The 21,867-nt window shown below is 42.5% G+C and overlaps 1 protein-coding gene across 1 annotated transcript in view; it reads left to right on the forward strand.

The window, feature by feature from the left end:
* The first annotated feature begins 4,942 nt into the window (after positions 1–4,942).
* Positions 4,943–21,867, forward strand: part of LRMDA (leucine rich melanocyte differentiation associated) — a 923,478-nt gene continuing 906,553 nt past the window's right edge. Inside the window, exons 1-2 of the mRNA XM_066622155.1 lie at positions 4,943–5,101; positions 18,018–18,118. Of these exons, the coding sequence (XP_066478252.1) occupies positions 5,072–5,101; positions 18,018–18,118 (131 nt within the window). The 5' untranslated portion in view covers positions 4,943–5,071. The remainder of the gene's footprint in view (positions 5,102–18,017; positions 18,119–21,867) is intronic.

Consider the following 21,867-nt stretch of genomic DNA (forward strand, 5'->3'; position numbering starts at 1 on the left):
TGAGCCTCTGGCCCTCTGGAGACTTGCTGGAGCCCATGCTGGCCCAATGCAACTGCTCTCAACATGAGGACAACTGTTTGACCTCTTGCATGAGCTGTGGGACGTGGGCTCCCTCCACTGCTTGCTGTTTCACGTCTGTGATGCAGTAGCGGCAGCGAAGGAAAGGCCGGCCTTGCTTTTTGCAAGGCCTTTTATAGGCCTTGAGCTATTGCAAAACTTTCATTCATTCATATAAGTTCCATCTCTAATATATTCATTTATGTAAATTTATTCAAATTTAAATTAATTCTTTTTTTCCTGGCCCCTGACACAGTGTCAAAGAGATGATGTGGCCCTCCTGCCAAAAAGTTTGGGCCCCCCTGCTCTAGTCCATTGGGGTCCTGACTCCAAGGTTGAAGAACACTGTGCTAGAACAATGTTTCTCACACTCTGAAACTTCCATGTCTAACTTTGGGTGAAGGCAGATATAGCATTTTAAGTGTGGTGGAAGTGGTTTGAACACATACTGTTTTTGTGGCTGTGACTCCACCACACTTGAAGCTTGCATCTGTCTTTAACATGACTCCTGGGCCCTTCTTTCCAATCAAGTATCAAGCATTTGCTCAGCTGGTGAGCATGTGGAGCATGTGCACATCTGTGTGCATGCAACTGCATGAGAGGATTTGTGGATTTGGGCACAGAATCAGTAAAGATTTTCTAACGAGTACTTCAGCTTCTTTTACCTTTCATTGCCCTCATCTTTCTGAGACCCATTCATTAATTCACTGTCACAACAAAAACCGGAATCAACCAGAAAACACCAAAAATGAAGGCATCTGGGACTGCCACGGAGGCTAAATGAACTGCTATATCCCACTCACCTGGAAGGTGGTGGTACAGTGGTTCCCAAATTTACCACTGCCACCGGCGCCCTTAATCATCATCATCATTCATTTATTACGGTCAGTGACCAGTAGAAGCGCCCTTAATTCATGGTGCCCTATTGTGACAGTGCCATCGTGGAAAATCTTGCATGAATTGTGTGAGATGTTGTGCAACCTTGGCTTTGTGAAGTGGGAAGCAGAGGCCATAAGGTACCCTGTTAGTGCACCACGGTGCCTTTGGGAACCATGGCGCACAATTTGGCAACCACTGGTCTAATGGATGGGTAGTGCTGGAAGAGCCCCATACAAGTGGATGTGTGGGAGGGGAAAGGAGATGACAGATTTTACTTGGTTGCTCTATATTGTAATTCCAAAGGCAGAAATTGACCCATTCCTCCTGTCCATGCCTGCTGAGTTCCTTCCTGCAAGTGCTCACAAGAGGAGCCTGACCCACAAACTAGGAACTTAGGTACTAAGGCTAAGAATGAAACTTTTAAAATAAAGTCAGTTTCCAGAATGTAGTCAAGAGAGGTGGGGACGAGAGAGAGAAACTCAGTTCTGTATGGGTGTCCTGTCATCTGCTCAGGAAGAAAGTCCTGCTTCTTAAGGCAGAGTGCAATTGTTCAGTGGTTGGCAAAAGCGTCTCTATAGTTCGATATACATAATTCAACAAACCATGATTTGTAGAGTCATATATGGAACCTGAACCTTCCTGTGCTCTGTCCTCCCCTTACCACGTTTATTCACTCAGCTGACATTCTGTTAGTTAAAATGGCAGCTCCATGTGTTGTCTGAACTCAAGAGTGGTTGTCTGAACCCAGAGTGAGGGTAACCCAGAGTGGGTTCTGAAGCAAGAGTGAACCCAGAGTGGGGGTAAACAACAATTAAACAATTGTTTCAAGCTTGGACAAACTGCAAAGCTGCTGGTTTAACAAATGAATGTCAAAGCTCCAGTCCAGGGCTGCAAAAGTAATGAGAGGAAAGAATACAAAGGTTTAGGAGGCTTCAGGCTGGGATCTCAACCTGACAAACCATGGTTTGTTCGATTGTCCGAATGAGTCCTATATGTTGTTGCCTTTATGTAATATTTCTTTGTGTACCTGTTTCTTAAAGAAAGATAATTGTTAAAGATGGGAGCAGTGGCGTTAAATGGGCATGATTAAAGGAGAACTGGGAAGGCGTCTCTAAAGAAAGAAATGGAGCCTGGTGGGAATAGGGGATGGTACATAGTAGGCCGGGGGCAGAGTGTGGTTGTGCTTGTGGCTCAGGGTGAAGCCTGAGGAGCAAAGAGCAGAACCACAGAGCTAATAGCAAAAGCCTGCAACCCAAGCAGAAAGTAACCTTCTCCCTTGGTTCTGTCCCTTCAGATTTTATTACTTTTCTGAAGACCTAGGAAAGGAAGCTGACACCTTGACACTTCAAGTCAAACCCTAAAACCTGGCAACTGAAACAGCAAGATATATTTTTTCCTGCTTGTATCACTCAGTGTAGTAGGCTAGTAGAAACTTTATACTTCACCTGTGAACAGTCTGGGTGGCCTCAGGCAAGCCACTGTCTCTCAGCATCATCCCCCTGTTCACATAAATAGCCTTACTCCCACATTTGCTACTAGCTTCTGGACCATCTTCAGGGACAGCCTCAACTACAGCATACTGCAGTCTAAGAGCCCAATCCAAAGAGGCTGTTCAACTCCTTAGCCATTGGGCCTAAGATCTGGTGAGGTTTAATCTTGTCTCCCATGCACTTTAACATCTACAGGAAGTTGCTGAGGGTGTCTGTGTGCCATGTCATGAATAGGTGGACTATTCTCAGCTCTGCCTGTCATTTTTACCTGTACTGAAGGAGGCAAAGGAGATCCTGAACTGGTATTTGGCAATGTGAAGGACCTGTGAAGGACTGGATGTAGGCAAATAAACTGAGACTCAGTCCAGGCAAGACAGAGTCTTGTTAGTCTGTAGGAAAGCTGATTCTGGAATTGGTTTTCAACCTGCTCTGGAAAGGGTTGCACACCCCTTGAAGGATCATGTGCGCAGTCTGGGTCCCAGCTTTGTTCCTAGAAGGGACAAGCAGCAGTTGTGACCAGGAGCACTTTTGCACAATCTCCTGAGGAAGACAGATCTGGCTACAGTAATTCATGACTTGCCACAATACAATCATATGCATGTCTACTAAAAGTAGGTTCAAATGATTTCAATGGGAATTTCTTCCAGATAAGTGTGTTCAGGATTTTAGCCTTAGGAGTAAGCCCCATTGACTATAATGGAACTTAGTGCTGAGTAGACATGCATAGGATTGGGCTCTTAGACTGCAGTATGCTGTAGTTGAGGCTATCCTTGAAGATGGTCCAGAAGCTAGTACCAAATGTGGGAGTAAGGGTATTTATGTGAACTTTCGGTTGAAAAGCGGTACATAAATACTATTAATTATGAGCAGCCAAGGTGCTTATGGACAGAACATATTACACCTATGCTTTGTAATCTGCATTGGCTTCCAGTATGCTTCTGAGCCCAGATCAAGGTGCTGGTACTTACCTAGCTTGGATATTCAAGCCAGGATAGTGGATACTCAAAGGACCATCTTCCTAGTCTACACAAACCTGCTTGTACTCCGCATTTGCCACCGGAGGCTTTGCTCCATGTCCCTTTGCCATCAGAGGTCCACTTGGTGTGGTTGCAAGACGGGACCTTTTCAGGAGTGGCCCCCAGCTGTGGAATTTCCTTTCCCATGAGGCCCAACTGTCCCCAACGCTGTCTCCCTTTATATGACCAGTGGAAGCATTTTTTTCTTTCCCTTAAGTTTCTTTTGCTGGCATTTGTTTTATCAGCTGCTGATTTTTGTTTTGTGTTTTACTGATTGATTACATTGATACTACAGAAATCATATTGGATTGTTTGATTGCGAATTTTATTCTGAAAACTGCTCTGATAGACCCTTGAATGGGAACAAAAGACGGCAAAGAAGACTTTCAAATACTTGTAAAAATGAGTAAATAATCATACTCAGAAGTACACCCAGTTCTCTGCAATGAACCATTCTTCCCAAGTACCTATGGTACTTAAAGTCCAATCCTAGGTATGCTTACAGCAGAGTGACCAGATGTCATAACCACAAAAGGTGACAAGGCACACCAAAATATAGGACATCCAAAAAAGGTAGGACATGATAAAATAAAAGCTAAAAACACTTGTATATTGATTTTATGTAGTTAGCTTAAATACACCATATTAAATTTAAAACTAAATTACATATAATTTACTAATTACAAAAAGACTATGCGCTGACTGCAGGGGCCCACTCACAGGGAAAAGGAGGACATTTAAGTTCTTTTCCTGGACAAGAGGCTAAAAAAGTGGACATGTCCTGGAAAAAGAGGACATCTGGTCACCCAGTCTTACAGGTAAATGAGGTTGCAATCCTATGCACACTTTCCCGAGAGTAAGCCCCATTTAAAACAATGGGACTTACTTCTGAGTAGACAAGCATAGGCTTGGACTCTAAGTGCCCAATCCTAGGCACATCTACTCAGAAGTAACCCCCATTATTTTCAATGAAGCTTACTCCCAGGTTAGTGTGGATAGGCTTGCTGCCTCACAGCCCAATCCTAGCCACACTTTCCTAGGAGTAAGCCCCATTGACACTACTGGGACTTACTTCTGAGTAGACACGCCCAGGATTGGGCTGCCCAGCCACTGAGCTTAATGGCGTTCCCATTGCAACTTGCATGTAAGTTGCAATGTAACTTCCCTCTGTCACAAGTAAGTCCCTGGGGGGGGGGGTACTGCCAAGTGACTGCCGCTTTCCCCCGACTGGCTCCTCAGTGAGGATGCCTGGGACGGCAGCCTTAATGTGCATCTCCCTAGTAGTCTGATCAGAACGAATTGGGGGGGGGGGGTGAGGTTTCCTGCTTCCTACTCGGAAGCCAGCCCCCTTGCACCTCATGCCGCTTACTGCAGGGAAAGCGCGTGCAGGATCGCAGCCTCCTTGGTCCCGTGCGACTGCAGCAGGCTCCTTCCGCCTGGAGAATCAGCTGACTGCAGCGAGGAAGTGGGCGCCCCGAGTTGCTGCAGGCAGGCAGGCAGGCACTAGGAGGGGAGGGCGCCTGCAGCGTCTCGACCTCCAGCCTCACCCTACCCCTTGTGACACCCCTTCCCTTCCTCTTCCCCAAGGCTAGGCGGGCCCCAAAGCTCCCTTGGGAGTGCGCTGCAGCGATGGCAGGGGTCGTGGTGAATGGAACTCAAGTAAGTGCCCTCCTCACCCAGCCCGCCTTTTTCAAACTTGCAGGGAAGGGGAGGCATCTCTCCCCCTCCCCTCCTTCAGTGGCTGGCAGCCTTGCCTTGCCTTGCCTTGCCTTGCCTTGCCTGGCGGGCTTTCTTTGCATTTCTCCTTTTCCTGGTTGTTCACACTTGCACCCACCCCCCTCCCTCCTTCCCTCCAAACTTCTGGTTTCTTTTCCACCCCAGCTTCCTTTGCCAGTAGTAGGAGAAACTCCTCACTAGTAGGAACTCTGGTGGTCAGGACAAAAGGGAGGCAGTCCTGCCCTTTTCCTTTGTATTTGCCCATAGCATTCAAAAATGGGTGCAGCTGACTCAGGGAAAAGTCCTCTCAGACTGTATGGAGTGGTGGCAAAGGCGCCAAGTGTGTTCTCCAGCTTCTCTGGGAGGGTTGTACCTGTTGCTCTTCAGTGGTTCCCAAACTGTGGGTCAGGACCCACCACTGGGGCGCAACCTGAGTTTTGGTGAAAGAAATGATTTCTTTACCAGGTGTGTAATTAGCCTGTGGAACTCCTTGCCACAGGGTGTGGCGATGGCATCTGGCCTGGGTGCCTTTTAAAGGGGATTGGACAGATTTCTGGAGGAAAAATCCATCACAGGTTGCAAGCCGTGATGAGTGCATGCAAGCTCCTGATTTCGGAATGAGGCTACCTCAGAATGCCAGATGCAAAGGAGGGCACCAGGATTCAGGTCTCTGGTGTGCTCCCTGGGGGTCCATGTTGAAATATAGAGAGATAAAGGGGTCTTTTGTTGTTATTATAACTAAATAACTAAAATATTTCTTTCTATTAACTCCTTTTTAAGGAGAGAGTGTCATTTTAAAAAGTGGGTCCCAGTACTAAAAGTTTGGGAACCACTGCTCTTTATTTTGCCATGGACCTCATGTCTGTTGGTTCTGGAGTGTTTACCAAAGATAACTTCTCTAAAGCAGCAGTTAGGCTTCTTTGCCATGTGCCTGCCACAGAGTTGTTTAATTCTAATTGTTACTAAGCATTTGTATACAGCACTTTCAACTGTGCAGAAGTGGTGTTTATGTGTTGTAATATTTACAACAACCATGCAGGGAAGGTCAACATTATAATATTCTGCTGCAATTGGGGGTATGGTCAGGTGAGAGGGAGAGGCTTGTCCAAAGCCACCTACACAGCAGAGGTGAGATCTGAGTCAGAGACTTCCTACAAGCCTGTTGGGCCTGGCTAGTTTTTATGTGCTTCTTAAATTGTAACACTAATTCTGACCTTCAGTTTAGATATAGTCACTATGTTATACCAGCTGCCAATATTTACAGTCCCATGTATACAGTAGGCTGTTTTTTAAGCCTTGTGACCATGGGGAGGGTTCAGCACATGTTCTAGATCAATTGTGGTGGCTGTCCACACAGTTGCACAGTGAAGTTGTGCTTGCAAAACAAAATAATAAAAAAATTGCATGCAGCTGTTGTGAAATTCAATACTGTGTGTGTTTTTTCCCTTTTGCTTTTGAGATGGGAATTTATTACCAATGTCTAAACTTCCTATTCAATATAACAATCATTTTCACTCAAGTTTTTCTTGTTAAAAAAAGGAACAATTTCACACTGTGTTTGACAAAAGTATATGCCTTAATACAATGTTACATTTATGTTTCACTACAACATCTGTGAGGCTTACTTGCATAAGGAGTGGCTGTTATTTTTTGCTAGTAGGTTGCAGTTCAGAAAGCAATGAATCGGGTAAGAACTCAAAAAGAGCCCTGCTATTTTGGACTAAAAGTCTAATTTAGTTCAGTATCCCATTTCTAGAAGACTTCCATCCAGCTGGATGCTTCTGGGAACTTCATAAGCCAATAAAAAGGCTGTTGCTTTCACCCTTATTTTGCTTTTAAATAACTGGTATTTAGAGATACATTTTCATGGAGAATGGCAGTTCCATTTTCTCAGTCAAAGCTAATTGTTTTGGTAGACCAGCAAAGCCAACTAGTCTAGGGACCATCCCTGCATCATGTGGCAGTGAATTAATTCCATCATTAATGCAAGGGATGGCACCAGCATTTGGGTTTCTTGTTGTTTTGTGTGCTCCCTGGTGTATTTGGTGGGCCACTATGAGATACAGGAAGCTGGACTAAATGGACCTATGGCCTGATCTTCTTAATTTAATTATATATTATGTGACGTACTTCCCCCCCCCCCCACTACACCCTAATTCTATTTCTCAGCTGAGGAATCCCATATACTTCCTCTAGCTTGATATTTTTACTACACCTGGTGGATTGTCTCATGATTATGGATAAAAGATTAGCACACACATGGGATTCATTAGTGAAAGCTCATCTTGGGACTCTCCTGCTTTTCTTTGCCCTTACAAGTGGCTCAGGGGAAGTCTCTAAACGGCATAACTGGCAATCTGTTCCAACAGCCTGATTTTAAACATGTTTACTTGGTAGGAAGACTCAAAAAGTTATATGGGACCAGGGTGACCAGTTACAGTGGGGGACAGAGTGCTTGTACCTTTAACCATTGTATAGAAGAGGGAATTTTGGCAGGTGCAGCTTTTTAAATCCCCCCATGTTGAGCTGCACCTGCCAAAATTCCCTCTTCTATACAATGGTTAAAGGTACAGGCACTTTGTCCTCCATTGAATCTGGTCACCCTGTATGGGACACACTTTTCTAGTATGTTTTGGATTTCAGAAGGGACTGTTTGTTCAGAAGTCCAGTTAAGTTGTCTGTGGCTTATTCCCATTAGTGTGTGTAGGATTGTATTATGGAGCTGTTGCGGGTGGGATGGAAGCTCTATGCTTTTAGTAAAGGCCCTGAAGGGAGAGTTCTGGCAAGGGCTGCTTGTCCCATTGAAGTGCTGCAGTTCTGAGAAATTGTGTCCTCCTAAAGCTGCTAACCCCTTTTCTGCCAGTCCCATGCTAAGAGTGTTATTAAGTGACTTTGCCCTGCTGCTTGGAGGTGGTGCCTTGGTGGGAAGCAACATGTGTGGTAATACAGGTCCCCCAATATCTGCATGGGACACCCCCCCCCCCGCAGCTAAAGTGGATAAAAGGGAACCCTATACTTGCTGCTTCTTGACTTCTTCTAGAGTTGTATAACAGGCTGCAAAGGAAGAGATGGGGTGTTTGGTGCTACTGTAAAGGAAAATAAGATAATGGGGGGGGGGCAGACAACTGCAGATTAGTGAGTCCGCGGGAGATACGGGATTCATCAATATGGGGACAGTAATGCCTGTACAGTAAATGGTTCAGGAGGTCAGACATAGCTTTTATTCCAGGCCAAGTGACATAAGCCACTCTCAGAAGGGATGACTGCTTCATAGTTTTGCAATATGTTTGAATGCTGCTGAAATGTTGGAGAAGTTTAGTCAGAAGGTAGGTAAAATACACAGGCCTATACTCTTGGGTGTATTTGGAGTGTTGAATCAAAAAATGGCATTGGTTTTGCCCAGTTGGCTCTAGTTCTGTGGGTACACCATAGCCACACTGATTCAAGCAGCTTTCTTGTGAGGAAGCCAGCATCATGGCTTCATCATGAGGAAGCAGCTTATTAAGTGGCTGTGCTGCACCCCCTAAAACTTGAGCCAGTCAGGCAAAACCAAGACTATTTTTTGAGTCAGTACCCAAAAAATTTCCTAAATTTGTTCAAACATTCTTGGCAACTAAAAAAAAATGCCCCCCCCCTTTTTTGTGATATCGATTCCTACTTGGACAAACATTAGCAAAATGCTGCATGCCCCATCTGCCTTGGAAGTACTGGGAGGCAGAGCTACAGATTATGTCTAGCAGTCTGATTTGAGTTGTGGTCCTCAAACTCTTGCTTTATCTTCTGCCTTTAGAGCAGAAGCAAACTTTTAAAGCCCTTAAGCATTTTGCTGTGGAGCAACCTTGGCTGGGGTTTTCTCAATAGATAAACAATTTTATCTGCAGTTTTTTTTTATGGTACTGATAAAACTTCAGCTAAGGCTGTTCTATAGCACAGCATGTTGGGGCTTTAAGAATCAGCTTCTGCCCCGTGTACCATATGCAAGCCTTGCATTCCACTTGGCCTCTGACTCCATCCCCTGAAGCCCTACTTAATTCCTCCTGGGGTGGTCTAGTATTCTCTTTGGATTCCTGAACAATTAGACACCCATTCAGACTGCAGGTGAACTCAAGTTTTTGGAAGCACACTGAACACATGATCAGTTTGCACCACTTCTAAGACTGGGTACGTGTTGATCATCACATGGTGAGTGCGTGGAGGGAGGGAACAGCTTGTTTGAATCTCCTTGGTATCTGTGGAACTATGTAAATTACATGGACTTGCACTCTAAGTATTCAACCAACCAACAAGTTTCTGAGGCTTCATTTCATATTTATACCCTGCTTTTCTTTTTGAAGGAAATCCAAAGTGGCTAACTATAGAGACTTTGAAATTGATGCAATTTCTTTGCGGGAACTTTCCCATATTCCAATATCCACATGGCTGAAAACAAAACCATATGGCTATTGTAACAATCTACAAGTAAACCTGCTGTACAGCTGTGCTCTATAAGTCAAGGCAACTTCTGAAGAGAGGAACACCAGCAGTGTAGAGGAGCCGCTGGAACTAATCTGAGTTAATTTAAAGGAATTGTCAGATAAACTTCACCCCAGAGTTTTAGGGTATTATAACTCTCTGCTAATCTTTTCTTGTGCTGTTATTTTCTTGGGCTGATCCTGGCTTTGTAAAAGTGCTGTAGGCCACAAACCTAAGCATGTGTTCATTGAAACAAGTTGCATTGAAATCAGTGGGGCCTACTTTCACATTTGGGGATTGCACAATTAAGACTGTAAAACTAAGCTACCCTCCATCTGAGTAAACATGCTCAGCGTTTGGCTGCAATCATGTTTACATTCCATTGGTATCAGTAGAATGTAAGTACTCTTCAGGTGTGTCCTGGATTTTACCCAGTGGTCATAGTACAGGGTCCCAGTGATGCAGAATGCTTCTAATGCTGGTTAGGAAGCTCTGCTTGCTTATGGGGCTGATAGTTCCCTTTCAGTTGTTGTCTGTGCAGAAGGTCTGCTTGTACCCATGAAACTATTCTTCTGATTTGTAACCTGTGTGTTAAGAACTGGAGTACAAGAATGTGTTATAAAATGGATTCACCAGAGAACATCAGCTTTTCACACAGAGTTACTTCAGAAGGCCCATGAAACAATGTTTTCTAGGTATATGTGTTTAATATGGGTAATGACAGCTAACTGTGTCCATGATTTGGGATCTGCCTGCTTACCTGGAAGCCATTGCCCCTTAGCCCACATGCTCCAATACACAGTACTGCATGAGCACCTTGTTAATCTCTTCAGAAACAGTGGCGAGGCTCAGCTTCTTTCCCCCCTTTCAGTCAGGCTGCAGCCAAAGTTAACATTTTCACTCCTCCTGAGAAAAAAGTAAGCCAGGACTCAGTGCTTCCATTTAAATCAAGCATGCCTCCTTCTTTTTGGCAGGATCACACTGGACCCTTCTGCACCCTCATTCCATTTTGCAAATGTTTGGCAGAGATCTAGTTTTAAACACCAGGCTGTACTCCTCATTTTCATCTGAAACAAAGTCCAAGGCTACAATTCAGTGTACCATTACTTAAGAATAACACCCAAAGCAATGGGATCTTTTTCTGAGTAAATCGTGTTGCGACCATGTGTCGCTGTGCTTGGTCACACTCATTCCTTGTTGCTTGTCTTTCCGCTGCGAATTGAATTGCACTCCCAGATATGGTATGAATTTAGTGCTATATGTTGTATATGTAGAGTCTCTGGTGTAACACTAGGCACCTCAAAGGATTTGATTAATGGTTCTACTAGTATGTTTACAGTTCACTTACTCTGATAGTGTTTATAGAAAGGTTGTGAAGACCAGAATTTAAAAGTGAATGAATAAAAATGTATCTTATGATCTTTTACCATATTTTTAATAAATTAGACAGTACAGTTCTTAGTATTATTAACTGCCAGTTATTTTTCAGGATCCAGCCTCAGATAAAATAATGCAAAATTATAGTCAGAAATCCCCCTAAGTTTAACCCCCTGACTTATCCAACGGTCATAGAAAATACCATGATTTTTGGCTCAAAACCTGCCCTTGACTTATCTGTACTTAGTTACAGATAGTTAACTTGTACTTAACTATCTACAGTAAATCTTAACAATTGCTTTTATTCAGATGACTGGAGGTTTATAAACTCATGATTGCTGGAAGTGGGACCTTCAGTTGTATTCCCAAAGGTCCACAAACCACATGAGAAACAAATTGTACAATAAAGTTTGAATATAGTTTTGGGGTTTGACTCAGTCTCTGTAAATCTTTTGGGTGTTTACACCAAGTGACTTTCCCCTAATGTATTTTAGAAACAGCTGGCTGTACAGAAAGTTGGTTAACCCCAGTGCTTTTTAAAAATAGCACTGTGGTTGACTGTGGCATGGAGAGAGTGTTTGTTCTTTGGGGCCTTTACGCACCCCCTTTGAAGTACAGAGTACTCCTAGATGGCTATGTACTTAGTAGTGGGAAATAGTAATATCATTTATATAGTGCTTTAGAGTGCTCAAAGCACTTTGCATTCATTATCTCAGTAATATTTTTTTATTATGGCTCTTTGACATTATGCTTTATAGAATATTCCTTGATCGTAATGAATGTAAAATGTGTTCCTAATCTCAACTTTTTATTTATAACTTCTGTGTTAAATTTACAATATTAGCAGCTGAATTAGCCCCAAAGGGTTTAGGTGCTGCTTTATATTGGAAACCATTGGTAGGGTAACAAGTTTTAAAGTTAGACCCCCCCCCCCAACATCATCCAGTAAAAACAATCATTTGGACTCTTCTAGCAACAGTTTCTCATTGTCATGTATGCTAAGGTATCACCACGTCTTCTTACGCAAGCTGTCACATTTTCCTCAGTCCAGCACTGCCACCCCAAAGTTCATTACCTTGGGGCCCAATCCTATCCAACTTTCCAGTGCCAATACAGCTGTGTCAACAGGGTGTTTGCTGCATCCTGGGGGGGGGCAATCATGGAGTCCCCTTATCATGTTCCTTTACCTTGGGGATGCATTGTGGTGGCATCAGTGCCGGAAAGTTGGATAGAACTGGGCCCTTAGAGCTTGTGGAAAGCATTGGTGAAGATCTAGCCTACAGTGTGTACTTTGCGTGGGGTAGGAGGGAAGCAGAACTGAATTCAGCAAGCTTCAAGGTACTGCATTTTGGAGCTACAGTCGTGGGGGGGGGGGATTCAACATAATCCTTCAGCTGTCTAGCCTGAGAAGTGACCTCTGTCAGATCTGAGTGATAAAAAATATGAAAGATCTGATCGAGGACAGCTGTCCAGTTAGATGAGGTTGATTTTCTGCTAATGTCGATCTACTCTTGAAACATATGGGTCGCTTATTGTTTAAGCCATTGGTGAGCAGTTGTAGTTTCCCTCTGTGATGATGTGCTCTCTAGGCAACAAGACACAAGAACCTGAATAACCTCTTCACAGATGTCTTGCTACACTATGGAAATGCTGTGATGTTTGAATATGGCGGCTGAGAGACGAAACAGACTTGGCCATCATCTTGCAGAATGCCTTCCTGGCATCAGGATAAATCTACGGGTATGAAGTACTGATTCTACTGTGCCACCACCAATGTACTGAGCATTCATCTGCTCCCAACAACCAACTTCGCCTACCAACTCCACTCAACTCATATTGTATGTGTGCTCAAAGTACAGTCTGTGTATGTGTACTTATGCACTTTTTGCCTCCCCCACTTCTATGACGGATGATTTATGTCCTCTTTCATAAGCTGTGAGTAGATGATTGGCCATGGTTTTGTTCTGGATTTTAGTTCTTCCTCTCTAGTGTTATATTTCTGCTTATTAGTGGTGGTTTAAAATTGTTCCTGTGATGAAATCTTTGGAGGAGGGGAATCTTCAGATCTGAAAGGTGGGATATAACATAGCAGTCTTACAGGCCTACTTGCCTCAAATCTGCGGTGTCAAGCAAAAGGCTTGTGGACCAGATGTTGCCCCTGGATGCTTCTTACGAGTATTTAGCCCTGCATTAATTGGGCTTTTCCAGCACTGCCCTATGAGCAGTGCTGCTTCTGCTGAGGCTCTGAAAGGGACAGACAGAAGGAAGCCTCAGAAGGCAAGTGCTATAGGGTAAGGGACAGACGGGGGGGGGGGAGGGTGAGAGGAGAAGATGCTACTGAGGTGTTGGGAGAACCCAATTTTCACATGAGTCATCCTTCAGCAGCGCCACTTCACTTGGCAGACCACCTCTCAGCTGCTGAGTTATGAAGTGATGCTACAGCAGAAGCAACATTGTTGAAAGGGCGTCCTGCATGATAATTGGGCTCTCACATATCTTGAAAATATGATTAGGATTTGCACACTTCAGCTAATGAGTTTCAATGTGAGAACAAAGTGCTTACTTCTGGCTATCATCTGTTTGGCCAATGACATTGCTTCCTGCTTAATGATGTCACTTTCAGCCCTCAGCAGGTTCATGAAAGCTGTTTGGCCTGCTATATGAAACAGGTTTGATAGCCCTGCCTTAGATAGTGTAATATTTGATCCTACTGTTTATCTGAAGAGGGTTTTATTCTTCTTTTTATCTTTTGCTGCTTCTGTTGAATACTTTGTATATTTTGCAGTTTGAGCTATAAATGATATTGTGCTATATTACCCCTTCTACAAAAATGAGTCCTGACAGACCCCAGAGGAATACAAAAGTACAGTATTTTCCCTTTCTTGTGTTCCTACTTGTTGTTTTCTCCTACACTAAAGGGTTTGATTGTTTTTTAGTATTTTCTCCCTTTTTCATGTGAGAGTTTCACCAAAAGGGAGATGGGGTAAGAACCTAGTTAGTAGGAGAAAAATGAACGGTTTGTATGTCCAAGGTGTTGGGCATCTAAATAGCTTCTGCATGGTGAAAGCTTTTAGTTTAACACAACTTTATATCAATGCTGCAGTCAATGTAAGAAAGCATTAACTATTCAGTGTGTGCATGTGTATCTATATATAAATTGCATGTGTGTGTGAGTGTGAGGGAGAAAGAGACAGAGAGGCAGTTATGCTTTCAGAAGGCTTTGGGTTGAAAGAACAAGTGCATGCGTAAGGTCTGTATATCCACAGGACTGAATATTGAGGGTGATTTCAGACCCCATGTAACATCCACGTATAGTCATACCCCATACTAGTATAGTATTTAACAATGTTAATCAGTCCAAATTCTTTTAAAACTATGACTTACCACTTCTTTTTGAGCCAAATAACTAATTAGTATAGCACAAGAGGACTAACTTTTTGGCTCTTCGGGGTTCTATGATCTAGCCACTGGAACGGTGAAAGCTGGCACTGGAAAGGGAGAAGCGGGTGTACGATACTAAATTTTTCTTCCTTTAGCTGATAAACCTTTAGCTGTCTTTTTTCCAGCTTCAAAGCGGCTGTATTTCAGAGAAAGGAGTTGGTATTTCAGAGAAAGGTTGGGTATTCATTTAATTGCCTTTGCATGCATTTATATCTTGTAAATAGCTTCGGGATCCTTTAGGGCAGGGGTGCCCAAACCCCGGCCCTGGGGCCACTTGCGGCCCTCGAGGCCTCTCAATGCGGCCCTCAGGGAGCCCCCAGTCTCCAATGAGCCTCTGGCCCTCCGGAGATTTGTTGGAGCCCGCAATGGCCCGACACAACTGCTCTCGACAGTTTGACCTCTCGCGTGAGCTGTGGGATGAGGGCTCCCTCCACTGCTTGCTGTTTCACATCTGTGATGCAGTAGTGGCAGCAAAGGAAAGGCCAGCCTTGCTTTGTGCAAGGCCTTTTATAGGCCTTGAGCTATTGCAATACCTTCATTCATTCATATAAGTTCATCTTTAATATATTCATTTATGTAAACTTATGTAAATTTATTCAAATTTTAAATGTAAATTAATTCTTTTTTTCCCCGGCCCCCGACACACTGTCAGAGAGACAATGTGGCCCTCCTGCCAAAAACTTTGGACACCCCTGCTTTAGGGTGATTGGCAGCAAACAACAAAAAGATGTTTACTGATTCTGGAGTGAACTTCCAAATCATTAGATTCTCATCTCTCTCAAAGAAATCCCTCCTCCTTACATTCTGGAGGCTGCGAAAGCCGAACCTTTGTCCTGAAGTAGAATTTATTGCAAGGGAAGGGATGACAGATGCCTTGAGAAGGAAGAGGAAATTGCAAGAATGAACTCTGAGCTTTTTATTTTTTCAGCTCATGTATTCACAGTAAAACTATTTCTCTGTAGTCGGCTATCTCTTTCTCAGATGAAGTTACAGAACAAGGATGAATTAAAGGGGATGGAATGCTACATTATCAGATTGCAATCATTTTAAGACCCGCTGAACCACAAGGGTGATTTGTAAAGTTAGAGCATGCAGTGGCAAGTTGTCATGTAGTGTAGGTTGTATTTTGAAGAACATGAAATATCATCTGAACACAACTTGCCTGACTCTTATTTTCTTGTTCTTATCTGGAATTTGAAGAAATGGGAACGTAAAAGACAAATGAAAACTTCATAAGACCAATTTCTTAAAAAGTGAATTCTGAATTGAGCGTAGATATTGCTTTGCTGTTAAACTAATCCCAACTAAATAGGAAGTTATCATAAATGATTATTGCAGGGTAAACTTACAAATAGACTGTTTGAAAAGCATTTGATCAGCTTTGCCTAACTTTTATGTAAGTTGCTTACAGTAGGAATGAGCTGGTTTGGGTAATAGAATTCACTGGAGACTTTGATGAAACCCTAAAACTTCAACCAGAGTTACATTTTGGGCAGGAGAAATATTCACAGTCTGTCATTCATGAGCATTATAATCCATTGTTTGACTCCTGAATATGTGAAAGTCGAAGATTGGACTCTCCCCTTGCTTTTAAGATATATGTCAAGAATGATACATATTTCTTTAGACACTGACATTCTGTTGTTGTTGAAAGCATCCTCGCTGTATAAGCGAGAGACTATTTCTTAGACTTTTATATTGTTAAAAATGTTCCTTTCATGGGGATGATTTGCTAGGAGAGACATGCTGAAATGGGCATTGATGGTTGATGTCTACTGAACACACAACCACCACCTGCTTGGGTTAGGCTGGAGAGAAATGGTTTGACATGGAACCAACCAATCAACAGAAGTTTGAGTTCTGTAGCTAATTGCTAAAAGGAGTGTTATGCTAGGCAAGTGGGGGGGGGGTACAAGTACATACAGGTTGATTTGGGAGAACTGATTCTGCTTTACAGACATGTATTGCCTGCCTGCCTGCCTCTACCAACACCCCACTCCGGCTGCTCAACATGCACATTTGAAAATAAAAGAGATAAAAATACCATGTTTCCTTTTCTCATAAGGAATCCAACTTATAAAAAGTGGCTTTTTGAACTTCCTATCAGCTGGTATGTGGGGAGTATAAAACATGATACTAGTTTTTGTCCCGGCTTGTATGATTCACATTATTATCCTGAACACTTCTATTTGGAATTAAAATTCCACTGATTTGTTTGACTCTTAAAATCAGGAATCAAATGTGTGATCTGAGTTTGGAACCTTTTGATTTTTACATGCATAGGCCAAATTAAAAGCCTTTTTTGCCCAATGTTGCATAAACGCAACAGGAACCAAATGTATACACCTGTGGGCCAGGCAAAAATGGATTAAGGTGTTATACCCTGGATGAATGGTGGTTGGTGTCAAGGGGCAGGTTAAGTATATTACCATGTCTCACTATGTAAGTTGAATCTGTTATGTTGTTTGGAACTCAGTCATTACTAAGCTTTGAGCCACAAATCTCACCTCTCATGAGTTCACTCGCAGCCCAATCCTGAGTTGCCCGATGCACAAGGCTGCCACAGCACCAAAATGACTGCTGCGGTATCCTGCATGCACTGGGCAGCTGGTGGAGGTTCCTTGGGAGAAGGGGACATTCATCCCCTTCCCCTGAGTAAGGGAAGTCACTTCACAATGGAGCTACTGGACTCTGGCAGCTCTTCAGCTGGCACAGAATCGAGAATCCTTGTGTGTTGTGCTGCAAGACCCAACACAGGGCTCTGGATCCGGTGGAGCTGAGCTCGGCTTGTCCCTCTGCCTCCTCCCACCACCCTCCCTCTCCCACCACACCTTCCCTGCCCTCCATGTGTTCTGGAACGCCTCCTCCCTACCTCCCCCCACGCCTCAACTTGCGCTTGACTTGTGCTGGCCCAGCTCTGATACTGGGCTGCGGGTAATGCCTGCAGACATGCCTTATGGCACATTTGCTGGCAGTGAGCCAACATGACCTCCATAGGATTGGGCCATCAGAAGCCTCAGGCAAGCTGCTATCTCTTCCTTCAGATGGGAGGCAGCTGAGACAATCATGGTAATGCTAACGAACACTGCATAATTTCTGTTACTGAGATCTGATAACATGCAAGTGAAACGCTATGAACACTTTGAAAAATTGTTATAGATATTCTGATCGTTTAATGTGAATTGACCCCAAGACATGTAATCTTCAACCTTCTTTTGCCCCCACATTTTTTGCATGCTTGGCATTCAAACAAAATAAACCAGACAAAAAAAATCCAGGCCCCAGTCTCTCAGTGTTTGAGTCAAACACTCATGCTCTCTCTTACAAACTTTGGTGAGAACATTATTGGGGAAATGTTTGTTACAGCTTAGTAAACATATTACTCTTGAAATTGCAAACTTCATAATCCAGCTCATAATGGAAGTTGTTAAAGTGGCTCAATAATACAACAGGTGGTGCTAGACTTAGTGGTAGCCATTCATTCCTTGAAAATAATCAAATGCTTTCTGTTTACTTTCGGTGACATAAGAAATGTATGAATAACAGAAATTATCCCTCTGTTAAGCTCTTTTGCACTTATTTTCTATAGGTGTCCTACATCGGTCAAGATTGCAAAGAAATTCCAGAATTCCTGGGGAGACAATATGGATGTATTGCAAAAAGACTGGATCTGAGCTTCAACTTGTTAAGGTAAGTCAAGATTTGCATAAGTACCATTGAGCTAAACTTTAACAAGAGAAATGTTTTGTATTGTTTCTCATCTCAGCAGATCATCAACTTCTATATTGATGTACTATTTGTATAGTTAAATTTTGTAATAAAATAGTGGTTGCCTGTAGACAGAAAATGTTTTACAGTTAATGCTTTCTTGAATGTGAAAGACTAATGGGAAGGTGATTCTATCAATCCCATGTATCTTTTGCAACACAATGAATGCAGATTACATTGTTTGAGAAATTTTGCTATTCTTCATTTGCCTGTACTGAAAGAAAAGCAGAATGAAAAGTGTGTGAAGAACAGAGCGGGAGTTTTTAAATGCTTCAAATCCACTTAGGCTTTGGTAAGTCCCTTACAGTCTGTGAATAATTTAAATAGTGTGCACACAAAAAAAATATAAAAAAATAAACAATATCATGGGTGTAATTTTGAACCAACATGCACACAAACTGATTACTAGAACAGTGAAAACTTATTGATTTGCAACTAAATGGAGCCTTTATGCCAGCTCAGAATACTTCAGTGTTCAATCTTGCATTGTAGAAAAATATTTTGGAGACAAGAAATGGATTTTTGTATGGCTTTCTTTGTATAAATGCATGGATGCAAGTAAAGTCATTTGAAGGCTGAAACTACAATTCTGTGCCCACTTTCTTGGAAGTGAGTGCATTCAGCAAAGAGTCTGGGATTACTTACTCAGAAGCAAGGTTAGTTACTAGGGGAAAATATTGTTAGAGGAGAAATAATGTCCATTTGTTTGGTAGAGTCCTAAGTGTTCATTGTTTGAAAGTGGAACGTATTGCAGAGAGGGTAGTTGGAGGGCATAGCATACAAGGTTAGCCATATGGGCTTAGTGGATGATACTGGTGAGATGCAACTTGAGAGTATCATGGTTCTTGGTGTTTGTAATGACTTGTTAGCCTCTGCATTCTATAGGAAGCTCACAGTAGTAAATAGTAGTAACCCCTCTCACACACTCAGAAGTAGCCTTTAATGCAATTTGTTTGTTGTGATGCAGTTAAGATTATATGCATATGTATTGACATGCTTGTATTGCATTCAGATTGTTTTTTAAAACAAGGGACTATAATTGACATTGGTAAAAGAGCACCTCAGTTTCATTGTTCTATCTGTCCTGGTCCTAGCTCCTTATGTCATTTTTTAAAATGACAACAGATTTTCCTTGCGATGCATCTAAATGTAATTCCCCTAAGCAGTGTGGATTCTCAAGAAGAATAAAACCTTTTCTCATGGACAAATTACAAAGTATATTTCAGAAATGCTAAATCAGCTAATACCTTAAATTATAATCTGTAGTACTTCAAGGTAACCTTTCAAAGTTTCCTAGAAAAGTGCATATTCATTATTTATCTCTAGGACTGTTCATTGTAACTAGGAGCATGAACAGAAACCTATTTCCTACCCTAAATGTAAGACCACAGCCATGCAGTAGCCCTAGTGCCATCTCACCCTTGTTCATCCAGAGTTGGTTGATGTGAAATTGCAGTCATTTTTTGCTTATCTGTGTATAAAATGTTAATATATCTGGATGTACACAGGTAGACCCTTATGTAAATAGAAGCTTGGTCAAGTGGAGAATAAGGACAGGGCCATGGATGTGATCCAAGCTTCCCCTTGTCTATAGAATGAGTGCCTGCATGGGACTCTTTCTGTATTTAGACCTCCAAGTAAATATAACGGCATAAGATCTAAGAGCCATTTTTGTACTGTACTGTTTTTTTCATTTATCTTGCTTTGTGTTGTGTAAAGTCAGTAGTGGATCAAATTTATTCCACAGCATTTTGTACATCAGGGAATGAAAACCACCATGGAACGTTACTATGATCTTCAAGAACAAACATGCCCTGAAGTCTTGCCAAGGGATTAGACTTGTCTGTACTGTATGTTCCAAGTTGAATGAATATAGTCAAACCTTCATTCCTGTAGGATGTGATCTGTAGTTCCTGCAAAAAGGTATTGGGTGTCTCAAATTTCTACTAATTTCAGTGGAAGTTGGAAATATTAATAACATTTGTCAAGGCATAGAACTCAAATTTGTCAGGAAAAAACCCTCTGTTCCCCTATTTTTCTTTTGCCCCTTCATCTCCACTAGTCTTTCATGCTGGGTTTTGCACTTAAAGTACAAGAACGTAGTGTTTATAATGCACACTTTAAATACTATATTGATTTTATTGTGGAACAGTCTTGGATGGCTAAGTAGTTTGACTGACAGCTGTACTAAGTTTTTTCATTACAGTCTTTCCAAATAACTTTGGAGTAATTTTTAGGCATACTGCAATTCATTTGTATAAATAAATAACACTATATTGCAATGGGTGGATTTAAAGACAATTTAGAAAATGTTAGATGTTGATGATATTAAACTCAGGAGGTCTCACATATATCACAGAAGAAAATTCTCAGTTCTCAGTGTATTTAAGAGAACATGCTGTTTTGTTTTTATATGTATAATGTTCAGAAGTCGGTGGCATTTTCCAATTTCCTAAGACCTAATTCTTTAAAGAGGATTTGACAACTTTCTCCATAATGCAAACATTTCTTCACTTTGTTGAAATGAAAACACAAAATTGCACACAATAAACAAAGATGATTTGTCAATATTGGCGTCTGTTGGTAAGTTGGTGGGTTTACGTTATTCCTCTGGCTGAATTGAGGATGAAGTATCTTCTCTTTGGCCTGTTACAAATGCCTGGGCAGACATATGATGACTCAACTTTTGTATGAGTCCTCACTGTTGTCTTTGGTCACTGAATCCAGAGGATGGTCACCCAACCGTTGGGCCTGACTAAGTTGTAGAGGGCTGCTGAAAGGTGTATGATCTAGCACAGTGGTTCTCAAACTCTCTGGGAGTTTGAGAATTGAGGTAAGTGCTTGTGGGGGAGGGATGAAGGCATCAACCTGATTGGTGATGTCACTGCCAGAGCCAAAAGGGGTTTTGTGCGACTTATCTCAGCCAGCGCCGGCCTCTGGGGGATTGTGGGGAGCCTCTGCAGGATGCCACGGACACCTCTGCAGGGCTCCCAAAGCCTCTGCAGGGCTCCCAAAGCCTCTGCAAAGCTAAAAATAGTGATTGGAACCCACTTCCGATTTCACAGTCGCAAACTGTGACCCACCATGTGGTCTAGCATGTATTGGCTGATAGAACTCCTGCTTTTTGTTTACTCCAATGAAAGCCCCCCTTAACTACTTCTGAAATTAACCCATGGGATGGAACATCCAGCCCATCAGCATTAGCCATTTCAACTGTGCCATTGTAGAGGTTATATAGAGGTCATTGAGATCGCTGTGCCACCCAAGTAACTACTACACTGTTCTACTGCTTTTACCATAGCTCCATGACTACTTATTGATCAGGTTGCCTGCTGCTTTGGCAGCTAGCCTGCACTGTATACCATTCTGCTACCTGCTTTATGTGAAGGCTCTTGGTTGTCTCAATAATGGAAGCAGAAATGAAGAATAAAAGAATTGCCTCTTAGTCCATGAATGCAGGGCATAATCTCTGGGAAGCTCTCCTGCAAGAGCCTCACTGAAATGAATGGGTTTGTGCTCAGCCTCCACTTATTTCAGTGGAGTTTGCACAAGAGAACGTCTAGGGGACTGTCTTAAATATTTGCTTTCTACCCTTTATGCTTTTTTTGGGTCAAAGTAAACAGGATGTAGAAAATTCAGGAGCCCACCGGTATCTGTAGTTCTTGTCTGTG

This window comes from Tiliqua scincoides, chromosome 3 (genome assembly GCF_035046505.1).
Source record: "Tiliqua scincoides isolate rTilSci1 chromosome 3, rTilSci1.hap2, whole genome shotgun sequence".
Taxonomy (NCBI): domain Eukaryota; kingdom Metazoa; phylum Chordata; class Lepidosauria; order Squamata; family Scincidae; genus Tiliqua; species Tiliqua scincoides.